We start from the raw sequence: 25,960 nt of genomic DNA on the forward strand, positions 1-25,960 counted from the left end.
TGAGGTTGCAGATGGTCTCCTGTGGGATCTCCTCCCAGACCTGGACTAAAGCATCCGCCAACTCCTGGACAGTCTGTGGTGCAACGTGACGTTGGATGGAGCGAGACATGATGTCCCTGATGTGCTCAATCGGATTCTGGTCTGGGGAACGGGCGGGCCAGTCCATAGCTTCAATACCTTCATCTTGCAGGAACTGCTGACACACTTCAGCCATATGAGGTCTGGCATTGTCCTGCATTAGGAGGAATCCAGGGCCAACCGCACCAGCATATGGTCTCACAAGGGGTCTGAGGATCTCATCTCGGTACCTAATGGCAGTCAGGCTACCTCTGGTGAGCACATGGAGGGCTGTGCGGCCCTCCAAAGAAATGCCACCCCACATCATTACTGACCCACTGCCAAACCGGTCATGCTGAAGGATGTTGCAGGCAGCAGATCGCTCTCCACGGCATCTCCAGACTCTGTCATGTCTGTGAAGAGCACAGGGTGCCAGTGGCGACTTTGCCAATCCTGGTGTTCTGTGGCAAATGCCAAGCGTCCTGCACGGTGTTGGGTTGTGAGCACAACCCCCGTCTGTGGACGTCGGGCCCTCATACCACCCTCATGGAGTCGGTTTCTAACCGTTTGTGCAGACACATGCACATTTGTGGCCTGCTGGAAGTCATTTTGCAGGGCTCTGGCAGTGCTCCTCCTGTTCCTCCTTGCACAAAGGCGGAGGTAGCGGTCCTGCTGCTGGGTTGTTGCCCTCCTACGGCCCCCTCCACGTCTCCTGGTGTACTGGCCTGTCTCCTGGTAGCGCCTCCAGCCTCTGGACCGTACGCTGACAGACACAGCTAACCTTGCCACAGCTCGCATTGATGTGCCATCCTGGATGAGCTGCACTACCTGAGCAACTTCTGTGGGTTGTAGAGTCCGTCTCATGCTACCACGAGTGTGAAAGCACAGCTAACATTCAAAAGTGACCAAAACATCAGCCAGAAAGCATTGGTACTGAGATGTGGTCTGTGGTCCCCACCTGCAGAACCACTCCTTTATTGAGGGTGTCTTGATAATTGCCAATAATTTCCATCTATTGTCTATTCCATTTGCACAACAGCATGTGAAATTGATTGTCAATCAGTGTTGCTTCCTAAGTGGACAGTTTAATTTCACAGAAGTTTGATTTACTTGGAGTTATATTCTGTTGTTTAAGTGTTCCCTTTATTTTTTTGAGCAGTGTATATAAAAAAGCATCTTCATTTAACAGATAACATAATAAAAATACATAAAACGCAGTGTCAAAAACTAGATAAAAACAAACACGTAAAAAAAAGGCACTGAAAGATGCTATGAAAAAAAAAACCCACAAGTAACCTAATATACATAGTAGGTGCAGAAATGCTACAGAGAATCTTCAACATTAAAAACTCATGGTGAGAACATAGCCTTACATTTTTTCTCTCTTCACCGATGACCAGTGGCAGACGCATGCTCTGGATGGTAATTTTTTATTTTACCATGCTCTGCTTTTTCTTATGTATGGAATCTGAACCTCCACAAGTTCCCTTTAAATACAGTAAAAAGAAAGCCCTTGTGTCTCTCAAAAAAGCAAACAATCAGGGAAAACTTAAAAAAACAAAACAAAAAAAAAACAAACAAAAAATCATTTTTTTCCTAGAATGCTAAAAGGTAAATTATTTTTGCCTGGGCATGTAGGCCCCAAAATTTCACAGCAATGAAAGGGTTGTCCCTACTAAAACCACCTCTATCGTTATTCAAGGACATGCAGACATCTTTGAGGGGGCTTTATTGTTGAGTGTTTAGAGGACTGCACATCATTCCTGTTCACACCAATCTTTTAGTGTCAGGGGCGCAGCATTCCCCAACATCCTTGTTTCTGGGGGGCGGGTGCTTCTTGTCGAGTGACAGTTTGGGCCATTGCTGTTGCTCAGATCCAAACTGTGTGCTCCTGATGCTGCTATACGCGGCAGCTTTACCTGCAGTAGGGCAGAACCTAGCCTGGACTGTGAGCTAACAGCGCGATCCAGCCAGTCCCAGTGCTTACAAGCTCAATGGGAAAAGGCTGGTAAGCACTGTGTGCAGGCAGCCCCTGAACGTCCAGTTGTAAGCCATAAAAAGAAAACGTGTTCATAGCAGGAGAATGGAGGCTGATTTTATGATTAGAAGAAATTGGATGTTAAGAAATTAATCAAAGTTGCTTGTACTTACAAACACTATTCACTTAGTCATCAGTGGAGATGGGAAGAACCCGATTAATGTACAAGGAGAAAAGAGAAGGAAGAAGATTTAACACTACGACTTCACATCTGAATGTATCAATCATTTTTATTGATTTCAATCATTATTACAAACAGCTCAGATATTACAACTTCATTTATTTGGCACGCCATGGATTGCCTCCTTTTGTTTATGTTTTGTGTAATAATGTATGAAATGAATACCGGTTACTTTTTGATACTCTGTGGCGTGCAGTCTCATGCTTACTTGCTGCCCTTTATCATTTTTGTTTGTAGCTTGTTCCCCTTTACATTTTGTCTTGCACTCTGTAGTTGAGTTGTCCTCGCCAAGTAAGTTGTAAATAGTTGTACTTCAAAGGAAAAAGACCGAGGCCTACAGAAGCGTGCTATGGCTGAGATCACTTGTCACCTATTCCGTTTTTGATTTTTGTCTGGAGAGACAATATTGGGAATAAATGATCCAGTACAGGATCAATTCATTTGAATGGAGGTGGAAATATCCTAAGATGTCCTTCTTTTGACTGCTGTCCGTTTTTTTAGCTAAATCAAAAAACAGGCTGCTCAACTTTCTTCTGTCCTGCCAAAAAGCAGATAGTAACTGGATCCATTTTTTTTTTAACTGAAATTAATGTGAAACAGATCATAATGGATGCTCCGCTGTTATGTGAGCCACTAGTGGATCCATTTTTTAAGCACTGTACAGAACGCTAGAGGTGTTCAGAGCCGCCTCTATTAAAAACGGATGTAAAATGAAAACCAAAGTGCACATCTGTATGTGCTCCGTTTTGTAATGGATACAGCTGTCTAATACTATATCCATTTCAAACAGAACTTAGGAACAGAGCCTAACACTGAAAATAGATGTCGCCTCTCAGCGCTAGCATCCGTATCTGGGCGCTAGCATCCTCCCCTGTGATTTATGCCATTTACCCTGCTAGACTCGCAATAAATGAAGAGTTAATCTGTCGGTGAGTGCCATCGTCTTTCGTTTCAACTGGATCTATTATCTTCTGTTTGCGGTTGTGTATAGTTTGCCTCCATGAAGAAGTATATGGGCTTCATTCGTGGACTTCCTATGGTTGTCAGCAGTGGCGGTGATCACACCCTCTGCAATATTGTGGCTGTTGTAACTAGCTGTTTCCATTCATGTAATTGCTCCTGGACTAGAGTTCCACATACAACCCAAGGGCATTGTTTCTCGATGAAGACAAACCTGTATTCTTAATTATATACAACCCCTTTAAGGGTACAGATTAATTAAATTTTTTCATTTTCACATAGTTGTGACAGTAACCAGTGGATTTTTAGAATTATTGGATTAAGAATAAAGTGTTACTGTGGCTGAATGATCAGAGAGCCATAGATAAGGAAATGTTCTATTACTCACATAAAGTAGATGGGACTTTTGAAGTGGAAATGAATGTATGCAAATGTTTGCATCTGTGAAATCTGTTGTCGTTTAGGATTCAGTAGGTAACACCTCTGCTAAATGTATACTGTGTTTTGCACATATAATTGCTTTTGAAGAATTGGGCAGCACTTTTTAATGCTGTTGGCAGAAGCTTTGCAAACAGATTGTCACTGTAATTCAGTGTGCGCCACGGAAGGACAAGTCTGTGTCTCAGCGGGTGCATTGTGCTTTACTTATGTAGTAGATGCTCTCTTCTGTACTAGCAATGTATTACATTGGGGCCATGTTCCCACTTTGTTCTGCTATGTTTTTTATCTGATGCGTTAAACAGAGTGGGTATAATTTCATGAAAACTGAAGCCCACTGTGTGTTTCACCCTCTCACAACACCAATATTTCAGTACATGGTTAAAATGATTCTTTTATGAAGCTCGAAAACAGGTTTGGCCTCATAAGAAGACCAAGATCGCATCGACATGGCCATGTCAACCCATTAGTTCCCCATCATGGCATTGCTGGTGGGTCAAAGTGCACATTTAAAGGGAATCTGTCAGCAGGTTTTTGCTAACTCATCTGAGGGCAGCATAATATAGGTAAAGAGAAGCTGATTCCAACGATGTATCACTTAGATTACGGAGTGCAGAAGTTCTCACACAATCAGAGCTTTTAGATTTAGAATGAGGCAGAGCTGAGAAAGCTAACCCCGCCCACACCACAGCTGACCCCGCCCACACCAGGTGCAGTATGTACCATGTGTATAGACAGTGAGCTGCTTATCACAGGAGGGCGTTGTCAGACTAGTCCAATGTTAATCACTTAGAGTATGTGCTCACGATCAGGAAACAGCAGCATTTTGGAAGCAGCATATTTTCGCTTCTTACTAAATCTGTGTTCTAATCACACAGGTAAATCCGCATGTGTTCCTTGAACAATGCAGAGTTACTGCATCCTATCCATTCTATTGTGAAAATTTCTGTTGCGAACAGAAATTGACATGCTGCAGCTCATAAACCTGCGCTGCGTGTGAATTTACCCAGCATCAAATAGAAGCACAGTGGGCATGGGATTTCTATAAATCCATCCACTGTGCTTGTAATGTGGAATGCAGCGTTTTGGATGCTGCGCAAGTGAGCTGTGTCCAAAACGCTGCTATTCATGATCATGGGCACTCAGCCGTAGTGATAAATCCTTCACAGTTAGCAAGTGACACATGAATTCTGTGTTTCAGCCTCTATCTCCTGCTGTCTTCAGATTACATAGCAGAAACCTGCTGACAGATTCCCCTTAAGCCCTAATAGTCTTAAAATAACAATGTTTGATTACAATGTTACAAAACAATTGATAATACATTTTTGGGTTCCATCTCCAAAACTAAAATGATTTTTACTTTTTTATAGTAAAATAATACATATTTCAGTTTAAAACAATAGATTGGCATTCACCAACTCACAGAAATCCCTCTTTTCTTCCTTTTTTGGCACATAAAACAACAATTGCAGGGGTATGTTCCCTTCTATAAACCAGTACATGGATTACAGTGTATGTGTACGTTCAGGACTCAACACTCTATTATCTTGGACAGGTCCGTGTACTTGTCACCTATTCTCCTCTTCAGTACAATCCATCAGTGGTTTCCTTCAATGTGTAGTAGATGATGTGTTACTTATATCAATAATTATTCTTTTCTGTTCACAGAGGAGGATACCTACAGTACTTACTCCAATCTTCTGCTCAAGTATTTCCTGGCGGAAGGAGTTATCAGTGGTCATGAAGTCTTTATCGCATCTGCCAGCGATGTTCCATGCAAAATTATTCAGGTAATCAGTCGAACATATATTTAACTAATGTGTATTTTATACCGTCATGGTGAAAGTGTTGACACCCTTAAAATTGTTCCAGAAAATTAAGTATTTCTCCCAGAAAATTATTGCAATTATACATGTTTTGTTCTACACGTTTATTTCCTTTTGTGTTTATTGGAACAACACAAAAAAAGAGAAAAAAAAAGGTAAATTGGACATATTTTCACACAAAACTCCAAAAATGGTCCAGACAAAATTGTTGGCACCTTTCCAAAAATGTGGGTAAACAACTTTGTTTCAAGCATGTGATGCTCATTCAAACTCACATGTGGCCAGTAACAGGTGTGGGCAATATGAAAATCACACCTCCTCAAACCAGATAAAAAGGGGAGAAATTGACTCAATCTTTGCATTGTGTGTCTGTGTGTGCCACACTAAGCATGGAGAACAGAAAGAGGAGAAGAGAACAGTCTGAGGACTTGAAAACCAAAATTGTTGAAAAATATCAACAGTCTCAAGTTACAAGTCTATCTCCAGAGATCTTGATGCTCCTTTGGCCATGGTGCACAACATAATCAAGAAGTTTACAACCTATGGCACTGCAGCTAATCTCTGTGGATGGCAGTGAAAAATTTCTGATAGTCCAGATGGTGGATAAGCAGCTCCATTCAAATTCCAAAGAAATTCAAGAGTCCTGCAGGCTCAGGGTGCATCAGTGTCATCGCAAACTACCCGTCGACATTGTGATGAAATAAAACGTTATGGCTGGAGACCCAGGAGGACCCCACTGCTGACAGAGACATAAAAAAGCTAGACTAGTGTTTGCCAAAATGTACGTGAGTAAGCCAAAATCCTTCTGGGAAAGCGTCTTGTGGACAGATGAGACCAATATAGAGCTTTTTGGTAAAGCGCATCAGTCTACTGTTTACCGAAAACTGAATGAGGCCTACAAAGAAAAGAACACAGTACCTACAGTCAAATATGGTGGAGATTAAAAGATGTTTTGAGGTTGTTTTAAAGCCTCTGGCACTGGGTGCCTTGACTCTGTGAAAAACATCATGAAATCTGAAGATTACCAAAGAATTTTGAGTGGCAATGTAGTGCTCAGTGTCAGAAAGCTGGGTTTGAGTCTGAGATCTTGGGTCTTCCAGCAGGTCAGTGACCCAAACATACTTCAAGCAGCACCCAGAAGTGGATGGGAACAAAGCGCTGGAAAGTTCTAAAGTGACCAGCAATGAGTCCGGATCTAAATCCCATTGAACACCTTTGGAGAGATATTAAAATTGCTGTTGGGAGAAAGCACCCTTCAAATATGAGACCTGGAGAAGTTTGCAAAAGAAGAGTGGTCCAAAACTCCAGTTGAGAGGTGTAAGAAGCTTTTTGATGGTTATAGGAAGTGATTGATTGCAGTTATTTATTCCAAAGGGTGTGCACCTAAATATTAAGTTGAGGGTGCCAACAATTTTGTCCCGCCCTTTTTTGGCGTTTTGTGTTAAATTATGTCCAATTTGCCTTTTGTTCTCTGTTTTTTTGTGTTGCTCCAATACACACAAAGGAAATAAACATGTGTGTAATTGCAATAATTTTCTGGGAGAAATACTTTTGTTTTCTGGAACAATTTCAAGGGTGCAAACACTTTCAGCCATGACTCTACACTCCATTGATGGGTTGACTTTGGTTACACCTTTTCTTCAAAGCCATATACTTAATCAGTTCTAGGTAACAAATCTGGGTAACAGTTCTAGGTAGTAAATCAGTTCTAGGTAAATTGAATTTGCATCTCTTGAGTCCAATCTTTTTGTATTATGCAAATTCTTCAAAAAATCAGCTGCCATTTTGATTATTTGTAGAAGGTTGGAAGAAGGGTGAAAAAAATGAATACCTTGCCACTCTCTTGTCCCACTACCTCAGATCCCTTGTCCAGTCCTCCACAAAGTACACTCCTGCTTCTCCTATCCTCCTGCATGCGTTGTCCTCTTCCACCATTTTCACTTTACACCTACACCTACAAGTAGATCTGTGATGTGTGTCTCCTGATGCTTAGCCAATGCATCCGGCGACACATGGCACAACGCCTGAGGCCTACTCAGTGCAGGATTCCATAGTGTTGAATGAAGATGCCAGAAGAGTATGCTGCGCACCGATGGAAAGAAGAGGCCAGGGGGAGCTTTACAAAGGACTGGAGGGGTGAGCAACAATGTGAGTATTTTATTATTCTATAATTATTGTACTGTAGGTTTTGGAGTGACTCTAGAGCCAGATAAGGAACATTTGATTTAGCATCAAATGACTTCAATGCGAATTGAATTTCTTGGCCAAACTTAAGTGAACTGACCCATTTCTACTCCAGCAGATTCGCTTATCACTACTGCATACTCTTTTGCAACCTCTGGTTGGCCCAGGCTATGCTAAATGACATGCACCAGGTCTCGTCCCTGCTGCCACAGGCGCTGGAACATGTGCAGAGTTGAATTCCACCATGTCGGCACATCGCATGGCAATCTGTTAACGGGTAGGCCGAAAGATATCTGTAACGATGCAAGTCGATGAACAGCTGGTTGCAAATGGTGGAACTGAGCACACAGCGAATGTGGTTTCTGCAGCTGGGCATCCAGACTGGGATAGTGGCGGGGAAAATGCTGTACCATCAGGTTGAGGACGTGAGCCATGCAAGGCACGTGTGTGAGGTTGCCTCGGCGTAGGGCCGCCAACAGGTTCGCATTGTTATCGCACATGGCCTTCCCTGGCTCCAGGTTTAGTGGAGACAGCCATTGCTCAAACTCTGCCTAGAGAGTGGCCCACAACTCTTCAGCTGTATGACTGATCTCCAAGGCATATTAATTTAAACACTGTCTGATTGCGATGAGACCTGGCTGCGCAGCATGGAGGTGGGGGATTCTCTCTGCACTTGCTTTTTTATCTTGCCTTTTGTATAAAATCCTGAGTTATTTTCTGCATATCTGCTGCGTCCTCTAGCCCACCTTATACTGTGCATAGTCAGACATGTCCGTCACCGGCAGGTGGATGGTGGAGCCACAGCTCTTCTATTTGGAGGACTCGGCAGCACTCTACATACCCTTAAACAATATTGACTGACATTTGACCTATACTGTAGCAGGACACTCTGCGCTTGTTCACAGACGGACTCGGCCTCTGTTGCATGCTGTCATGTCCTCCAGTCTACCCACCATCTCCTCTGCTACATCAGTGTCTGTAGCCGTCCTACGCCAGCCCGGAGTTATTACTTATTAAGTATTCTCTGGGCATCCAGCTGTATAGCATTACATTGTCCCGCATACATCACAGCCGCCGGCTACCAACACTGAAGAGCCAGTGACCAAAACAATGGTGCCGGCAACGTCTGTTCCTCATAGTGAAATCCTATAATTGTCCTGCTTTTAATTTTATGATATGTAATTGGGAGGATCCTGAACCTATAAGCAAGACAAATATTGCTGATACTTGGAAGGGGAAAAGACATTCTTTCAGGCCGTAATTACCGAAAAAAAATGTGTGTAGCGAAAAGAGACAAGTAAAAGATAAAAAGCCCCATCAACAGCGTAGGGTATATTATATACCACCCGGCAATTTATCCATCATCCTTTGAAAACATATTCATGCCTTTTGTACTCCCAGCTCTCTCAGAAAATCAGCTCTGAAATGCAACAATGGAAGACCTCACAAGGAAGAAAAAAAGAATGTCGTGCCTAGTGTTTTTCTAGACTATCAGATTGAGAGTACAGGCAGAACTCTCTGCTCCCACTCTGAGGATCTGTCCTGGCTGTCACCGGCTGCGGGGATGAATCTACAGCCGCAGTATAACATGTGATCACCCAGAATATGGCCTGTCATTTTTTATATTTTTATCACTGTATTTGTTGTTTATGTTTATTTTATTTATAGATCAAGTTTTTTATTTTACACTAGCTGTACCCGGCCACACGTTGCTGTGGCTCAGTCTGGTTAAATGGAAAAGAAAGAAAAGAGAAAGCGCACGTTTCTAACATATTTAATTTCACAATGCTTGATAGTTGTGCCCATCAGGCAGGCAATGTGGCAGCCTGAACCCCGTGGCCCCTGCAGGCTTGTACTCTGCACAGGTCACTAAAGAGGTCGGTACTTGCTGTCAGGTGTCACAATGGAGCCGGTCATGTCAGGGATTGTTAGTTATGCAATTCCCTAGTACAGAGGGAATGTGACAGGAGGGGGCGCAGAGATGAAGACAGGCGGTGGCTGAGCAGGAGGGGGTGATCCGCTTGACATGTCCTGGGCCGGTACCAGCCAGATCACAGCGCCGCTCCCGCCGGTGGCTCAGTGGGATTTGCACTTGCTCACTATCCGCCCAGTGCTGCGAGGCTCGGGCCCAGCTCAGCGCCCAGAGTGGAGGCCGCGGCCTGCGCCTCTCCGTGCAGCCTCCTTCTCTCCTTCCCGCCCTCCCCTCACTTATTGTTGCACTGTCGGAAATAAGACTCACTTGCCGGAGAAGAAGCCGCAGCAGCGGTGCCGGAGAGCAAGAGCAAGGGCGGTGGTGGTGATGAGCAGCAGCGTCTTTTGGCCTCTAACAGACGGTCTCCTCATTCCCCTTCCCCTCAAACCCCACAGGGGAGACGAAAGGAGCAGAGCACAGGGAGCGGCTGGGACCAATGAAGGAGAGGGAGAAGGGTTTATGAATGTGATGTCACTAAGGGGGGGGGGGAATGCTGGGCGGCCGGGGAGAGTCAGCCTGGGACTGAGCTCGTAACACCCCCTCTCACTGTTGCTTTTACGTCCAACATCTGTTATATATGTAAAAACATAGTAGGTATATAAAAACATGCGTGTATTCGAATGCAACGTTGTGTCAAAATTTCAAAGCAATCGGTGAAGAACTTTAGGAGATTTAAGATTTTGAACAAACAAACATTTACATTTTTATTTATATAGTTTAATTAATACAAAAAGCCAGCTGCTTTAAAGAGAAACAATCACAAGATCTACTTCCCTGTATCCTCCACCTTGGTCCAAATTATAACCATGGCTAAATCAGTGTGGTTCCCTAATAGCTCCGAAGCTGCACCGATGTGTGATTGACCAGACTGCGAGGATGCTGGAGAGCCACAGGCACGGGTCTCCAGCAGTGATGATGCCTGGCAGAGGCCTTAGGTCATGGTCACACCACGTCTTTTAGATGCTGGCATACCCTGAAGCATCTTTTTTTCTGTAATTTCAGATGCCTGTTTGCCGCAGTTCTTTTTTTTTTCCATACATAATATAGTGGTGTCTTCCAAGCTGCAGCCCCTAGAACAATGGCCGGCCACTTTTTTTTTAATCCACTTTACAGCTTTTGAACCCTGAAGCAGTTAAAATAAGTTATAAAAAATTAAGTGCATTCACAGCAAGTCATTTTGACATTGCTTTGTATATGTTCATTCTTTGCGGTGTTTTTTTTAAGGTGGGTTCCAGGCCTAATCCGCCTGAACAAGACAGTGTGCACAGACCTTTATTTTGTCCTCGGAGCAGAAAAATATAAAGGGTAGGAAAGTTTGTAGTTTTCACCAAGTGCATTCTCGGATTGTTGCCATACAATGGACCAGACACAGTTTGGAAAGTATTTTAAAAAAGATTAATAAAAAATGATTTAATACTTTCTATGTACATACCCAGTAATGATGGTAATAGAAACTACAGCTTATCCCGCTCCATACGGTTATGCAGACTAAAGAGCAAAAAAGTTGTGGCTTTTTGAACATATTGTACCAAAAATTCAATTTTTTTTCCATAAAATTTGTTTTCATTCTGCGAAAGTACTGAAACATAAATAACCAACTAAGCATATTTGGTGCCACCTCCTTTTCACCTACCCATAGAATGAAGATATCATGTTTTTACTGTATGGTAAACGGCTGGAAACAATGGCAGAATTGCTGTTTGTTTTGTTTGCCGTGTTTTGGGAATCCCATTGTTCTTTTTTATTTAAATGCTTGCACATGTGTAAACAACAATAAGCAGGCCAATACTCACCCTGCCCAGGTCCAATGCTGCCTCTCTGCCACTATCTATGCACATGACTGCTGCAGCCAATCATTCAGCTCGTGCCATGTTCATTGTCAGAGCCGTTGAGCTTAGTGACTGGCTGCAGCAATATGTTTGTAGTCGTTATGTCATATTGACAGCCCTTTATGACCAGCCTATGCCTTTTTACAACGGTCATTAAAGAAGCTCTCCCATCAAAGTTTTTATCTTAATATATTGCAATCATATTATATAGCACTGTGTACTTACAATTACTCATTTTGCCTTTCTACCCACTAAATTCTTCTCTTCTTTGTGCAGAAACAGGAAGTCTCTTGTCCCTGCATTTATCATTCCCCTCTTCACCTTCTGACCCAGCTGCTCCCTCCTCCCCCTGCCATGGATTTTTGCAGTGACTAATGACTCATACAGAGAAAATTGACCTCCTCTTTCACCATAGAGCTTAGAAGGATTCAGCTAGTCAGTTTTTAATCAAATGATGTCATTAACCTAATGGAGAAGAGAAGCATTATCTGGGTAGAAAGGCAAAATAAGCAATTGTAAGTACACAGTGCTGTATAATATGATGACAGCAAGATAAAAAATTGATGGGAGGATGAGTTCTTCTTTAAGGGGACTTCATGCTCAATGCTGCTTTTTTACAGCACTGAGGATTGAGTGAGTAGCAGCAGGTGTCAGCCCTATGTTATAGCTGACACCCTGCTGCCTCAGTTACTCTCAGTTTAACACGAATTGCAGGCGTTTAACCATCTAGATGCTGCTGTTAATTGCGACAGCTGTATCTTGATTGTTAACAGAGTGAAGAGATTCCCTCTTGAACCCTAGTGGGACCCCGCATTGGTAACCCAAGGCCTAGTAATTGCTTCAAGGTATGGTGTTATAAGCTGGGTCTAACAAGCTATGGCAGTGTGACAGAAGTAATGCAGTAAAGCAATACACAAAAGCCAGAGACATTATAGTATATAAATATGGCCATAATAGACAATAAGTGAACAAAATGTGTGCAAAATTTGGCCACTCCTGTATTAAACTAAAGAAAATGGAGGAAAAACTGGAGCTTTTAAAGGCTAAAAATACTTTAATAATACAAAAATTCTAAAAACAGTTCCATGTAATTTAGACGAAAAAACATGGCATACAGGTAACAAATAAACATTATAATTCCCCATGAGAAAGCCATGGATTGAAAAGCGAAACATGTGTTGGGGCTTGCATTTTACTATTGAGAGACCGTCCATGCCATTGGGTAAGACTTGACCAATTTGACCTGACAGAATTTGAAAGTTTTAACTTGTGGAGGAATCGAGCATATTCAATTTTGATTGGGTTGCACAGAGGGAATTTTCCTCTCCCCTTCCTTCCTTCCTCCTCTTTATTTACTTCTTGCCTATCGCATGGATTTCTCTTCCCTCTTTTCTGTATTGTCTTTGTTATTTTTTGGATGGTTATTTGTTACCTGTATGTCATGTTTTTTTTTTGTCAAAATTGCACTGCCTCATTAAATAACATTGGTCCTAGTGCTGTACGTTTTTTTTCACAGACAGCACTCCAACCGAAAATACAGTTGTGTGAATGAGCCCTAAGGTTAGTTTAGGGTTAGGCTAGTTTAAGCCTAGCTTCATATTAATCCTGTACTCTACACTGAGCTCTTACTTCAGAGTTCCTGTCTAAATCCCCATAAAAAGTGTGGTCGACCACAGTTCTTTGCACGCCTAACAGGATGATACACCAAAATGACTCGATCTGACTCATTATAGTAAATGGTTCCGTCAGGGAAGCTCATTTTTTGGGGATCTTGACAGAAAACACAACTTAAATGCTCTCACCATAGAGCACAGGATAAATGTAATCTTTCCATTAAAAGCGATCCACAAGGTTATGTACCCCAAGCTCAGATCTGGTGTCTGTCAACGGAAAACTATTGGGGTTTATACATTACTGTTGGCTCAAAGGCTGTGGAAAAGTGACATGGTTTCCTGAAAATAAAATAAAGGGAAATTTGTGTTCCCAAATCCAAATGGGTTCTTTGAAACCCCACAGTGTGCCTAAACCGCACGTTTGGCGATACTGTAGCGGGAAAGCCACTTATCAGTTTCCAGGCTGCGTGCCGCCAGGAGCACAAGTTGGGCACAATGTATGCGCACTAAACTGGTATAGTTACAGCTTTTACTCTACAACATTCACTGCACCCTTTTTTTCTGGAAAACACTTGTGGGGCCAAAATAGTCTTCACTCGTAAATTAATTCAAGGGATCAAGTTTGCGAATCTGTGTTCCTAAAGTCAAACAGTGCTCATTCCTTCTCAAGTGCCCAAACAGTAGTTTCCATTGGCAAATGGGGTATCACTGCATTTGGGAGAAATTACATAGCAAATTGTTGGGGGCCATTTTGTCATATTACCCCTGTGAAAATTAAATATTTACAACTAATGTAACATTTTAGTGGTTACCTCTTGTGAAAATGACAATTTTTGGGCTAAAACCTCATTTTACTGGAAAACAAAATTCTTTTTAATTTCATTTAGTGGAAAAAAAAATTTAGTTTTCCATTTTTTTTCATTCCACTATGCATTAATTCCTGTGAAGCACCTGAAGGGTTAAACAATATCTTGACTACAGTGTTGAATAATTTGAGAGGTACAGTTTTTAAAATGGTTTCACCTTTGGGGAGTTTATAATATATAGGCCCCGGAAAGTTATTTCCAAACTAAATGTGTCCATAAAAAAATAAGATTTTTTTTCAAGGAAATTTACAATACCTAACAAAATAAAAGGATGTTTGAAAAAAAATGGCGGTGACGTAAAGTAGATATACAGGAAATCTTGGTTATTAACTAGTTTGTGTGGTATTGCCATCTGGTTTCTGGGTGTAAACATTCAAAATTTGAAAGTTGCTAATTTTTTCAATTTGTCATTGCAGATATTTTCATAAAAAAAGAAAAACTCAAAACATATCAACCTAAATTTACCACTAACATAAAGTAAAATGTGTCACGAAAAGCAATCTTAGAATCACTGGGATATGTGGAAGTGTTCCAGAGTTATTACCTCATAAAGTGACACTGGTCAGATTTAAAAAAAATGGGGCTTGTCATGACCCGGCAGGGGTCTTTTAGTCTAATTCTTTTAGAATTAAAGGAAAAAAAACAATACCCAAAACAACTGCTTTAAAAAGGGGAATCTGGAGATTTTCTGTCTCTCAAAATGCATTTTAAAATGACAACAATCCCCCATTCACCAGCTGTCAGATTGTCTTCTGCATTTCTGCACCAATTAGGTTGCTTGCTTTTTTTTCCTTGTATTTTTGAGTGTTTGTAACACTGCTGATTTTTGTCTCTTTTTGGTTTGCCATATATTAAATACAGCTGCCTTGTTTATGACACTTCCTGATATTTGGCTTTGATACAGTCATGTGCAGACTACATTAATTTTTTGTGTGTTTTTATAGTGGAAACACTCTAAAAACTCTTGCTTTTCTTTTTTTTTGTGCTTTGTAACGGATCCGGAGGTGGAACCTCTGAGCTGCAATACAAAGGGGAAGTCCTTGTAAGGAAGTGGGTGACTCCCAGGGAAGGCAAGCAGGAAGTCACAGCAAGTGACGGGGACAGTCTCTGGGTAAGCAGGCAGGTGGTTACGGCAAGTGACGGGGACAGTCTCTGGGTAGACAGGCAGGTGGTCACGGCAAGTGACGGGGACAGTCTCTGGGTAGACAGGCAGGAGGTCACGGCAAGTGACGGGGACAGTCTCTGGGTAGACAGGCAGGAGGTCACGGCAAGTGACGGGGACAGTCTCTGGGTAGACGGCAGGTACCTTCAACCCAGCGGGCAGGTAGACACGGCAGGTACTGGCAGGTGCTTCCGGGTAAGCAGGTGGATAGCCGCGGCAGGTGCTGGCAGGTGCTTCCAGGTAAGCAGGTAGATAAACTCAGCGGGTGCTGGCAGGTGCTTCCAGGTAAACAGGTAGATAAACTCAGCGGGTGCTGGCAGGAATCAGGCTGGACTAGACAGGCTAGCGGATGGACCTGAGGGCTGAAGCAGAGGTGAAGACACAGTGCGACAACTGTTGCTCGGGCACCTCCATTTTGGAGGAGGTGCCTTAAATGTGGGAAGTCCTCTGGCCATTGGCCGGGGACTTTTTAGGAAGACGCGCGCAGTCCCTTTAAGAGGGGGGGAGTGCGCGCGCACGCGCCCTAAGCACTCTGCTGGAGGAGGAACGCGCGCCGGCCAGAGCAGGGAACGGAGCGCAGGGAGAAGCCGCACCGGGGGGCGAGAGAGACGGTGTCCCTGTCTGACATGGGGCAGAGACGCCGCTGCGACGACAGAGAGAGGAGCGCTGGAGGGACCCACGTGAGGAGCGCGGAGGTGAGAGGGACGGCGTTCCTGCCTAGCAGAGGGCAGGGACGCCGATGCTACATGCTTTTTGTAATGTAAGTCTATGAGGAAAATCCAGACATGACACTCAGTGTATTCGCAAGAGAAATTGCCATGTTGCGGATTCCAAATGCGCCCGCAGGTGAATTTACACCGTGTAACTAAGACATGGGGGCATGAGAGTCAAGAGATAAAGCCCATCCACTTTACTGAAACTGTAAGACACTGCTTTTCTTGCGCTGAGAAAATACGCAGTATGAAAAACTCATCTCGGAAACACAACCTTATGGTCATTAAAAATGCAAGGAAGACGAGGCAAAAGAACTCTTTTTGGTCAATAAGAGCCATCCTGGGAGGGGGAGAAGCATACAGCTGACTGACAACACCTATTAGAGTGAGACTAAAATTTATTTTACTCACTTATATAGTGCCATTAATTCCATAGCGCTTTGCAGATATCATCATCACTGTCCCCATTGGGGCTCAATCTACATTCCCTATCAGTATGTCCTTGGAGTGTGGGAGGAAACTGGAGAAACCGGAGGAAACCCACACAAACACGAGGAGAACACCCCAGTGCTGCAAGGCTGCAGTGCCAACCTCGGAGCCACTGTGCCGCCCTATAATGCTGCCCCTAATAGTTACAAAAGATCATTTCACTCATTCATTGGGTGATTGGCAGCCCATTTACACTGACAGATCATGGTGACTTGGGTGGTCCTGACAGCTCTCGTTCACAATAGTCGTGCAATGGCTCTTTAGGCATCCATGAGGCTGACATACAGTAATAAACTGTTTCCTCAGCTATATACGAACAATAGTCAACTTTGCTTTTCATTTCAGCTCAGTATCATTTTTAACTGGTAGTCCATGGCTGATATAGGGAACTTTATAGGCATTCAGTATTATGTAGAGGACTTACCCTACCTGTCAAACTTCTGCTGCTCCCTTCTCCGGACTTGTTGACTTCATGGACAGTTTCGGACCCCTTTGTGCTGGTATGAATTTAGCCTTTTTTTTTTTTTTTTAAAACTAGGAGACACATCAATATAAGATAAAATGGGATTGCTGGTATTTTTTTTACTATATTGATGAATGTTCTAAATTATTCTAATACATAAAAATAGTTATCTATAATTAGAGACACTCTCTTTTTTCCAAGAACAGCCCCGCTCCTGTGATGTTGCATCTCAGTTCTATTAGTATCCCTGTAGCTGAGCTGTAGTACAAGACCCAACCTGTGGACAGAGGTGGTGCTGCTTTTGGAAGAATCGGCCATGTGTCTCTAATTGTGGACCACCCATTTATAGGGAACCTCTCACTAGAATCCTACTGCCTGAACCACGTGCAGCATGACTCGGAGCCGGGCTTCTTGATTGGAGCCGGGCTTCTTGATTGGAGCCGGGCTTCTTGATTGGAGCCGGGCTTCTTGATTGGAGCCGGGCATGTTTTCCTTTAAATGCTGCGTTGTTTAATAGAAAACTTAGTTTAAACATTCAGCAGGAGACGATGGGGAGAGAGCTGACAAGTCCGGCACAGCCTCTGATGTCCCCCCTACCTCTCTCCAGCTGAATGGCGGGCTTCTCCCATGTGTGTACATAGGGATAGATCAGCTGTATGTTCTCTGAAACGTCGCTGCGTTTCAGAGTAAAACCTACCTGGCTGCAGTCGCTCAGCAAGGCTCTGATGCTGCATGTGGTCCGGGGAGCAGGGAATTGGGACAGGTTCCCTTTAACCATCTTGTAAGTGCCCTAAATCTCACTCTTAATGGTCGCAGCATGTTCTGCAGAAACATATTGTCATTATCATACTTGCATAATTTATTTACATTAACAATCAGCGGTAATTCCTCGATTGGGAATTAGCATTTCCATGAAATATCACTTTAAATATACATTTTTCATCTGTCATCTTTTGCTTCCCGGATGCTAAAAGGGCATGTACTGCTTTAAGCAATTAATGTTTCTTTCTTTTTCAAGAAAGTGACATGAAAGTTTAGAATTTACACTAGGGCAAGACAGTGGTAAACACGTTCCTTGCTTTAGCCTCTGGGTACTGTCATTATTCTACTACCGTTTAACCCTTTGCCAGTCTGCTGTGCCTCTATAATGTTGAGATTATGTTTTTTTTAGAGCAGGAAGGCGAATTCCAGAAGTAGGGCAGCCTCCTTTTGTCTAGACTCGGCGTGTCTTGGTTTCCTTTTTATTATCATGAAGTCCACTCCTGTTGTAAACACTTGCTCTGACTTTTCTAATGCCCAGCTTTAACAGCGGTTCTACATTTTTCCATCTCAATTGTTTATTATTCAGGCATGTATGTAAATGAATCCAGTCTCGGACCGCAGTGCACGGACTGGCCGCGGGTCCCCCGACCCAAACGTGACAGCTTCCTAGAATTGTATAAAGCTGTCAGGCTTGGGTCGGGTACACCGCAGCCAGTCCGTGCACTGCGGTCCATGCTCAGACCAGTTTGCACGGACGTCTGCATATACTGAGGATGGGAAAAAGAACAGAAAATATTGCAATAAAAATAAAATTAAAGCGCTCACTCTGCATTATTATCAAATGCCAGAATATTTTACCCAAGTACTGACCCTTAGGCTATCTGCCCATGATGCAGAAATGCTTCGGATTTTTTCCTGAGCGTTTCTGCATCTCCCTGGCAGAAAAAACGCATTTGGATTGTACATGCAGATTGTACATGCGGATTTTACATGTGGATTGTACATGCGGATTGTACATGCGTTTTCCTGCCAGGGACATGCGGGTGTGAAGCGTTCTTCACTTGCATTTCCGCATGCGGGTTGACAAGCGCTTTCCACGCGATTTTAGCATCACTTGGAAAGTGCTTGTCAACTTGGTCACACTATATAAATCCATGGAAACTGCATGGATTTATATAGTGTGACTGTAAAAAAATGTAAAAAAATAAATCTATACTTACCTTCTGATGGCCCCCGCAGTCTTGCTTCGCTCGGTCCTGGCTGCCGGCAGCTCGCGGTACACTCCACTGAAGGACCTGCTGTCACATGACTAGGACGTCAGCGCAGGTCCTTCAGTCCACCGCGATCTGCCGGCAAGGGAGGACGAGCGCAGCGGGGGCCGTCAGAAGGTAAGTATAATATTTATTTATTTTTTTACTGGTTCTATGGTACCCGGGTCCGGAGGAGAGTCTCCTGTCCTCCACACCCAGGTACCATCCGCACATTGAAACGCATGGATTCCGCATGTACAGATGCAGTGATGCGTAATCCATGCGTTCCAATGCAAGTCAATGGCGGTGAAAACGCAGCACTTCCGCAAAATAATTGGTAGTGCTGCGTTTTTTTCCGCAATGATAATCCGCAGCGGAAATTTCCGCAGCATGTGCACAGCACATGCGGATTATCATTGGGGAACATGGCAGAACTTCTACCATGCGGTTTTTAAGTGTTTCTGCAGCGTTTTTGCCGCTGCAGAAACGCTTAAAAAACGCATCGTGGGCACACAGCTTTAGGCCAGTTGAAGACCACCACAGTTACTTCAGTCCTGGCTCTTGAGCAGAATGAGCTGATCCTTTTTCCAGGTCTGTAATTCTGATCGCCCTGGCAGTAAATGGTTGTAAGCAATCAATTACTTATTAGTGCCGTAGATAATTGACTGCCTTGTTTTATTATTTAAGTCCATCTCCCCTTGGCAGGATGGGTGATTACATAACACCTGTTTGAGTTGAGCTGAACACATATGTCATAATCCACCAGGTGTGGCATAATCTCATTTCTGCACCACCCATCTAAGATTTTAATTGCTGTTTTAGTAGATTCCATTGAACGAAACACCCCTGAGAGCTGCGTTCTTCAGCCTGTGTGATCCTCTATCCCGAGCTACCAACAAATGACATCTGTACCCGTAAAGCACTGTCTAAGGATAATCCAGCATGTCTGCAGGGGCTCTTTTGGACTTCTTTATCTTCTTTGGCGATTTACACTGCAGTATTCAATGCAACACAATGAAAATTGAGCAGAAATGCCAAGTTATACATTGTAGTGTCATTAAACATATTTTTTTTCCTTTAGATATTTTATTGAAACACTTGTTGGTGTTTTTTTTCCCTCCATTAAGGAAAAACTTAAAAACGCAGAAAAAGAAAATATGGTTATGATTGAAATATTTGTAGGAACATTTCCGATCACTTTTTCCTAAAATGATTATGCTCCAGATTGATAGTGGTACAGCTACCCTAGTTGCAACCCCAACTTTGGCCACTTTAATACAAATGTGTTCCACCTCCAAGGACAGAATCGCATCACTATATTCTGTTCCATCATGAAAGCAGTTTTCAGCTTGGCACAATAAAGGGAATCTGTCAGCAGCCTTTCATTCTCCAAACTATTTATATGTGCATGTAGCGCTTTCAAAGATGAATCCAGCAATGCCTTTATATTCCCCACCCAGTGCTGCCTCCATCTCCTTGACTGACAGCCTCTATGCTGAGTGACTTCAGGCAAAGGATCCATCAGTCAAGCAGGAAGAGGCGGTGCTGGGTGGGGAATAGAGCCGGAGTGACTGAGGCTTCAAATGTACCATAGCTCTTTATCCTCTTTTGCATACCAATTCAAACGCTGATCTCCCAGGAACGACTGGCCGTGTAAAGGTATTGTTGGACTTTTCTTTGAGACAGCCACATGTTCATATACATAGTTAGAGGGGTGAAATCCTGCTGACAGATTCCCTTTAAGAAAAAGAGACCATGTACTATGATTAGAAATTCCCCCTTATCATGTGTGTTAATCCCAATTATCAATGAGAAGGGCCAGGTCTTCCAGTCCGCTTTCCATCTTTTTCTGTTGATTCTCCTCTCTCTTATTTACCTACATTTTAGTGACTATGAAGAAGAGGGTCTTTCACCGGCCTTCATCACCCAATGGTAAAGTGGATAGGAGCAACATTGTGATACATGAATCTAGGCAAGATCAGATTATTGCTAAGTGATTCTAGTATGAAAGGCAGAAAAGTCACTTGTGAGTATATGGAAATGTTGTGCAATGGGCGGACACAAATAATTCTTCAGCGGGATTTAACATCTAGGCTCTTTTTTATAAGGTGCGTTTCCAATATATTCACAATATGTATCTTTCATATATTTGAATTTGGACACCTCAGTATGGACGATCTAAAGGCAGTGAGTATCATATATCATCCAGCTAAGTTAGTGGGAAGTATTGAGTTCCCCCAATAACCTGGAGGCCTGGTATACATAGGAATGAGTGTGACCTGCGGTGGGTGGGGGGTGAGTCTGATGCACATCTTCTTCAGCACATCGATACCAGTAGGTCCCAGGACCTTTCTCTTGCATTGACCAGTGTTTTGTGTGGTTAGTCAGTCATTGGAATTTGATGCCTGCAAATAAACTTTGGATTCAGCAGTGTAAGACGGGGCTTAAGTCATCAGCCTCCGCAGACAAAAGGTGCCGGGCTGTTCCAACAAATATTATTACCTAATAATTTGTATATAGTTTAATTACAGATGTTACTAATAAAGATCAAATGCTATGTGGGTGGTGTGGAACAAATAACATTTGTTTATTCACTATAAGCAATTATGCAATTAAATTATTCAGTGTCTCCAGTCGGAGGATAGAAAGCGTCTCTGCTTTCATATTTATGTAAAGGATTTGTCTGATTCCACAAAACCCATTTTCATAAGTGTTTCAATTTTAGCTTATAGAGGGACGCCTTCATCCTTTGTTATTATAGTTGGGTCCATTCCAGCATGTTTTGCCTAACTCGGCTGAATAACTTTTATTAGGGCTTTTGGAGGAGGGAATCTCTCAGGCTATTGGCCAAAGAGAAAAGCCAACAAACCCCATCTATTCCATAGTAGCCATCGGTGAGCACTGCTCCAGCAATGATGATAGCGAGTGGTTGTTGGTGAGGCCGGGTTACATTGGACAAAAGTTTGTGTAAGTAGGACAACCCTTTATGGAGCGTCTGTTATCAGAATGCTGTTGGATGTATTTAGACCACTCGTTTCATCAATCCTGTAAAATGGCTTGTGACTCGCCCCCTGGGCCGTGGGGTACCCGGAACCGGGCTTCTGTACGATGCTGTGGGTAGTAGTGGCAACCCGATCCCGTGGCTCAGGGTGGTCAGACCAAATTGTGGCAGTCTATTTATCAGTGTTTTGTGAATGTCCGACTACGCCACCCGTGGATTGCGGTCAGAGATAACCGCCGCTGCAAGGCAGACCGCTGAGGCTGGTGTTGGTGTGCAGCACAGGGGTAGGATAACTCCCCACAGGAAGAGTGTAGCCTCAGGGCAGTGTAAGGGGATGCTGGGGGTGATGGTGCAGGCGCAGCAGAAATCACACAGAGTCCAATGATGCAGTCCAGGGTCTTTACTCACAGTTGTTATCCAAGTCACTTCTGTCAGCAATGACTACCCAAGCCGTGCTGGGTCCACCAGGTGAGGGGCTCTGTCAACCCCCAGGCAATTCAGGAGTATGGCACAGGACCCCCTTCTGTCCTTTCTCTGGCCTCTCGTGCCTCACCAGTGACCAAACTTCTGTCCAGCTACCGCGGACCGTGTCGGGTAAGCGTTGGCCTCCGCTTCCCGCTATCCTATATGGCGCCTTCCTAGCAGGTTTGGCGGTGGGTCGCACCAATAAATGATCACGAACTCCGGTTCTTGGCTGAGGGATGAGTTACCTCCACCAACTTGGGAATCCGGTACCCTTCCACTGCCTGACCCTTCACCCGATATAATGTGGGTTTGCAACGGTTGCTGTCTGTTCTGCTCTCTCTTAGGGTCCCTTCTGCCTTCTTGTTTCTGGAGCCCTTCCACTCCTCTGTCTCTTCTCCTTCCTTCCTTCTCCTTCTCCTCTTTGGCTCCGGCCTTCTCTCTAGGCCTGCCTCGTGGAGCTGAGCTCAGGCTGAGCCTCGGCTCCCTGTCGGCTCTCTCTGACTGAACTCCTTCTCTGAACTCTGAACTTCTAAGATGGCTCCCACCTTTTATCTGCTTCTGTGTGTCTGAGCTCAGGTGACCTACACCCAATGAGCTCCTTCCTATGCTCCAGAAACCGTCCCCTTCTGCTCCTACACCACTGGGTTCTCTCCCCACTCCAGCCAGGGACATGGTCAGTTGTGCCTGCAATATGGGAGCACGGTCGAGCTGTCCCCCGGAAATGGGGTGAGTGTGTGTATGCAGCTAACTGAGCCCTGGTCCACACTCTATCCTTACCTGGGAGTGGAATATCACACCTCTGGTTGAGGTGCAATACCCCTGTAGCAACCGAACCCTCGGGGCGCTACATTTGTAATTCATTTTCCATCACTCCCTAAAGCACAGAACTTCAATAAGTGGCCATCATAGTGTCTTCCATATTTTGTCGAGTAATGGCAAAAATCATTTATAAGGCTGAGTGAGTAATTCTACAAGCTTCTTCCCATAGACTCATTCACAGAAAGGGTGGCTCCTTAGGCTCAGCAGATCTCAGGTTCCCTTATCTATGTTACTTTGGGATCTATAGGCTGCACAGGTGCTGCATACACAAAACCTTAGGAAGTAATTTGGTTTGAGATTTGTTAGTAGACTAAAAATAACTGCTTGCAAAGGTGGACATAGCTTTATGTATTGTTTGTATAGGGGCATGTTCACACAGAGGATAAACAGCTGATTTTTCTCCAGCCTGTAATCTTCACTGTTTCACAGTAGGTGCAACATCAATGACATGTTAAATCTAAATCTACATCATGTCCATTCTAACTACAGATTTTCACCTTATATTTCACCCTTGCAATAAATAGTGTGAAATCAGAAGCAGGTCCACCACAAAATGTGTATGGAATATGCAGATATCTGACTCAATTCGGACCAGACTTTTTTTTATGCCCTCCTCACCACGCATTCTGTAGTGATATGGACACGGCAGAGTATAAAAGTGGCATTCAGAAACATGATCTAACGCCCTAATACTCCAGAAGAACCTGTCCTTGGTGGCATCAGTTATGGAGTAATGCACCTTGTATGATGTCTGTGGGACAGTGGAGACCTGATGCATCATCTGCCTCAGCAAGGTGCTTGTCATACAGCCATTCCTTGAGGTGTTTGATTGGCTTTGGTCGAATGTTTTAGTCTATTCATACTAACTACAAAATTACTTCTCCACCAGGGACAATAATGAATCTAAATGGATAGGATGAATTTCATATGAAATTGCTCTTTAAGAACTGATGCCCATGCACCTGAATGTTCAGGTCACAAATGAGGTTAAAGAACTGAAAAGAACATCTGTTTATTGAAGGGGAATGATTAGGATTCAAGTACTTGAGAATTGTCTTCTACATTCAAGGCTGTGCCGGGTATGAAGCGGTTAACTCACTCTAAGTGAATCTGCAGTGCAAATGACAAGGTTTTAGGAGCTGATGGCCCAGAGAGAGGTGAGGCAACAGGTGTGCTCCTCATTACATTGGCATAAGCACAACCTGGAACAATGGCCAGCTGGGGAGTTAGGAGGCTTAGCTGGGATCCTGCTAATGATCAGGTCGCCACCATTGTGTAAGTGAGATAAACCCATATCTGCATTCTCCTCGTCATGCAGGTGTTGTGCGGAGGACAGTGGATTACCCACACTGGGTAAAGAGCCACACCTGGGATACCGGCCATGTCATCTGTGGGATGTCTAATTGCATTAGAGAGAGGTGCGGGTTATACAGTATCATTGTCACAAGACATCTCCCTACCACGGAGGCCGCACTCTGTTAGGTAACGGACTGAACCCTCATTCTCCCCTGGGTTGGTTTAATTCGTTAATAAACTAGAAAAAAAACCCACTAAAAGGCTTTTTAATCTTTAAGTAATATTAAAACCACGCCCGTGATTCATCAAAGTGATATTGGCTGAAAAAGTCAAATTTGATAATTAAAGGACAAGATAATATCTCACGACACAGTGACTAATGAACAGTAGTAGGGCGAGTATTGGGAGGAGGGTACTAAAAATTCCCGAATGTCTGTTCTTACCTAAACGCGGGGTTGTCACCCTAAAGGTCCGATAATGGCGCTCCCGCTCAACAAAGACTGTGCCCTTAGCTGTAGGAAGTGGTAGTAGTGCAACAAAAGTGATGGCAAGCATGTGGCAAGCCTCAGATTAGCATGTCGTGGGACTCGGTGGTTGGCACTGTTGTCTTGCAGAACTAGAGTTCTGGGTTTGGATTGGACAGGGTGAGGGTCCTATCTGCCTGCAGTTTCTATATTCTCCCCCATGTTCTCACGGGTTTCTTCTGTGTACTTTTTGGTTTCTTCTACTTTTTTATAACATACTGATATGTTTGGAGTTTGGTGAAATTGGCTTTAGCTTTTGAGGGAGCGAGAATTTAAAGTGGTTGTCCAGTCCAAATCGATAAGTCTACAGTGACTCGGATTACCGGTTACTGAGTCAGTAGCGGAGGGTATAAGTGCGTCATACATACTCCCGGGCAGAATCAGTCTAGTGGGCGTGGCCTCGCTCCATACAAGTGTATGGACCAAGACCGCACCCACTTTGCGAGATTATGTACAACTCATCCATACGCTCCGGTCCCGGCTCAGAGACCGGCGAATCCCCGCAGTGCACAGTGCATGCTCTGTGGGAATTCCTAAGTCTGCAGTCACCCAAAGTACCTGCAGATTTATCAATTTGGACTGGACTACCCATTTAACATATGAGTCTTAATGGGGGAAGGAATGAGGTGAATAGTGGCAATCTATGTGCAGCATTACAGGTTATGCTGTTGGTTCTGTCTAAGTAGCAGGAAATGTGTAAATGACGTCTGTATGCGGTATGGAAGGAGGAGTGGAAAATTCCATCGACAAACCTGCAAAATATTGTGGCAGTCAAACAAAAAATCAAATAATAGCTAATAATGTAAAGGCACCTGCACACCACCAATGTGTATTTCTTGCGAGAAGCTATCATAAGAAAATGACCTGTTGTTTAAATTAGGTTTTTATGTTACATTTATTATTTTAAAATGATTATGTTGACAATGTGTCTTTTTTCATATTATGATATTGCTTTAAAAAAAAAATTGTAATCTTGCAATTTTCACACTAGCCATTAGTTTTTTTTTTTTTTACTCTCCTTGTTCTTTCAGGAAGAGTTTTCGTTAGGCTCA

The 25,960-nt window shown here is 43.5% G+C and overlaps 1 protein-coding gene across 3 annotated transcripts in view; it reads left to right on the forward strand.

The window, feature by feature from the left end:
• Window positions 1–25,960, forward strand: part of ELP4 (elongator acetyltransferase complex subunit 4) — a 442,046-nt gene that overhangs the window by 44,385 nt on the left and 371,701 nt on the right. For all 3 annotated transcript variants that reach the window (XM_073658083.1, XM_073658084.1, XM_073658082.1), the window contains exon 3: window positions 5,343–5,464. In XM_073658083.1, coding sequence (XP_073514184.1) covers window positions 5,343–5,464 — 122 coding nt within the window. The remainder of the gene's footprint in view (window positions 1–5,342; window positions 5,465–25,960) is intronic.

This window comes from Phyllobates terribilis, unplaced genomic scaffold (genome assembly GCF_046119375.1).
Source record: "Phyllobates terribilis strain yellow unplaced genomic scaffold, ASM4611937v1 Scaffold_13__5_contigs__length_258822181, whole genome shotgun sequence".
Taxonomy (NCBI): Eukaryota; Metazoa; Chordata; class Amphibia; order Anura; family Dendrobatidae; genus Phyllobates; species Phyllobates terribilis.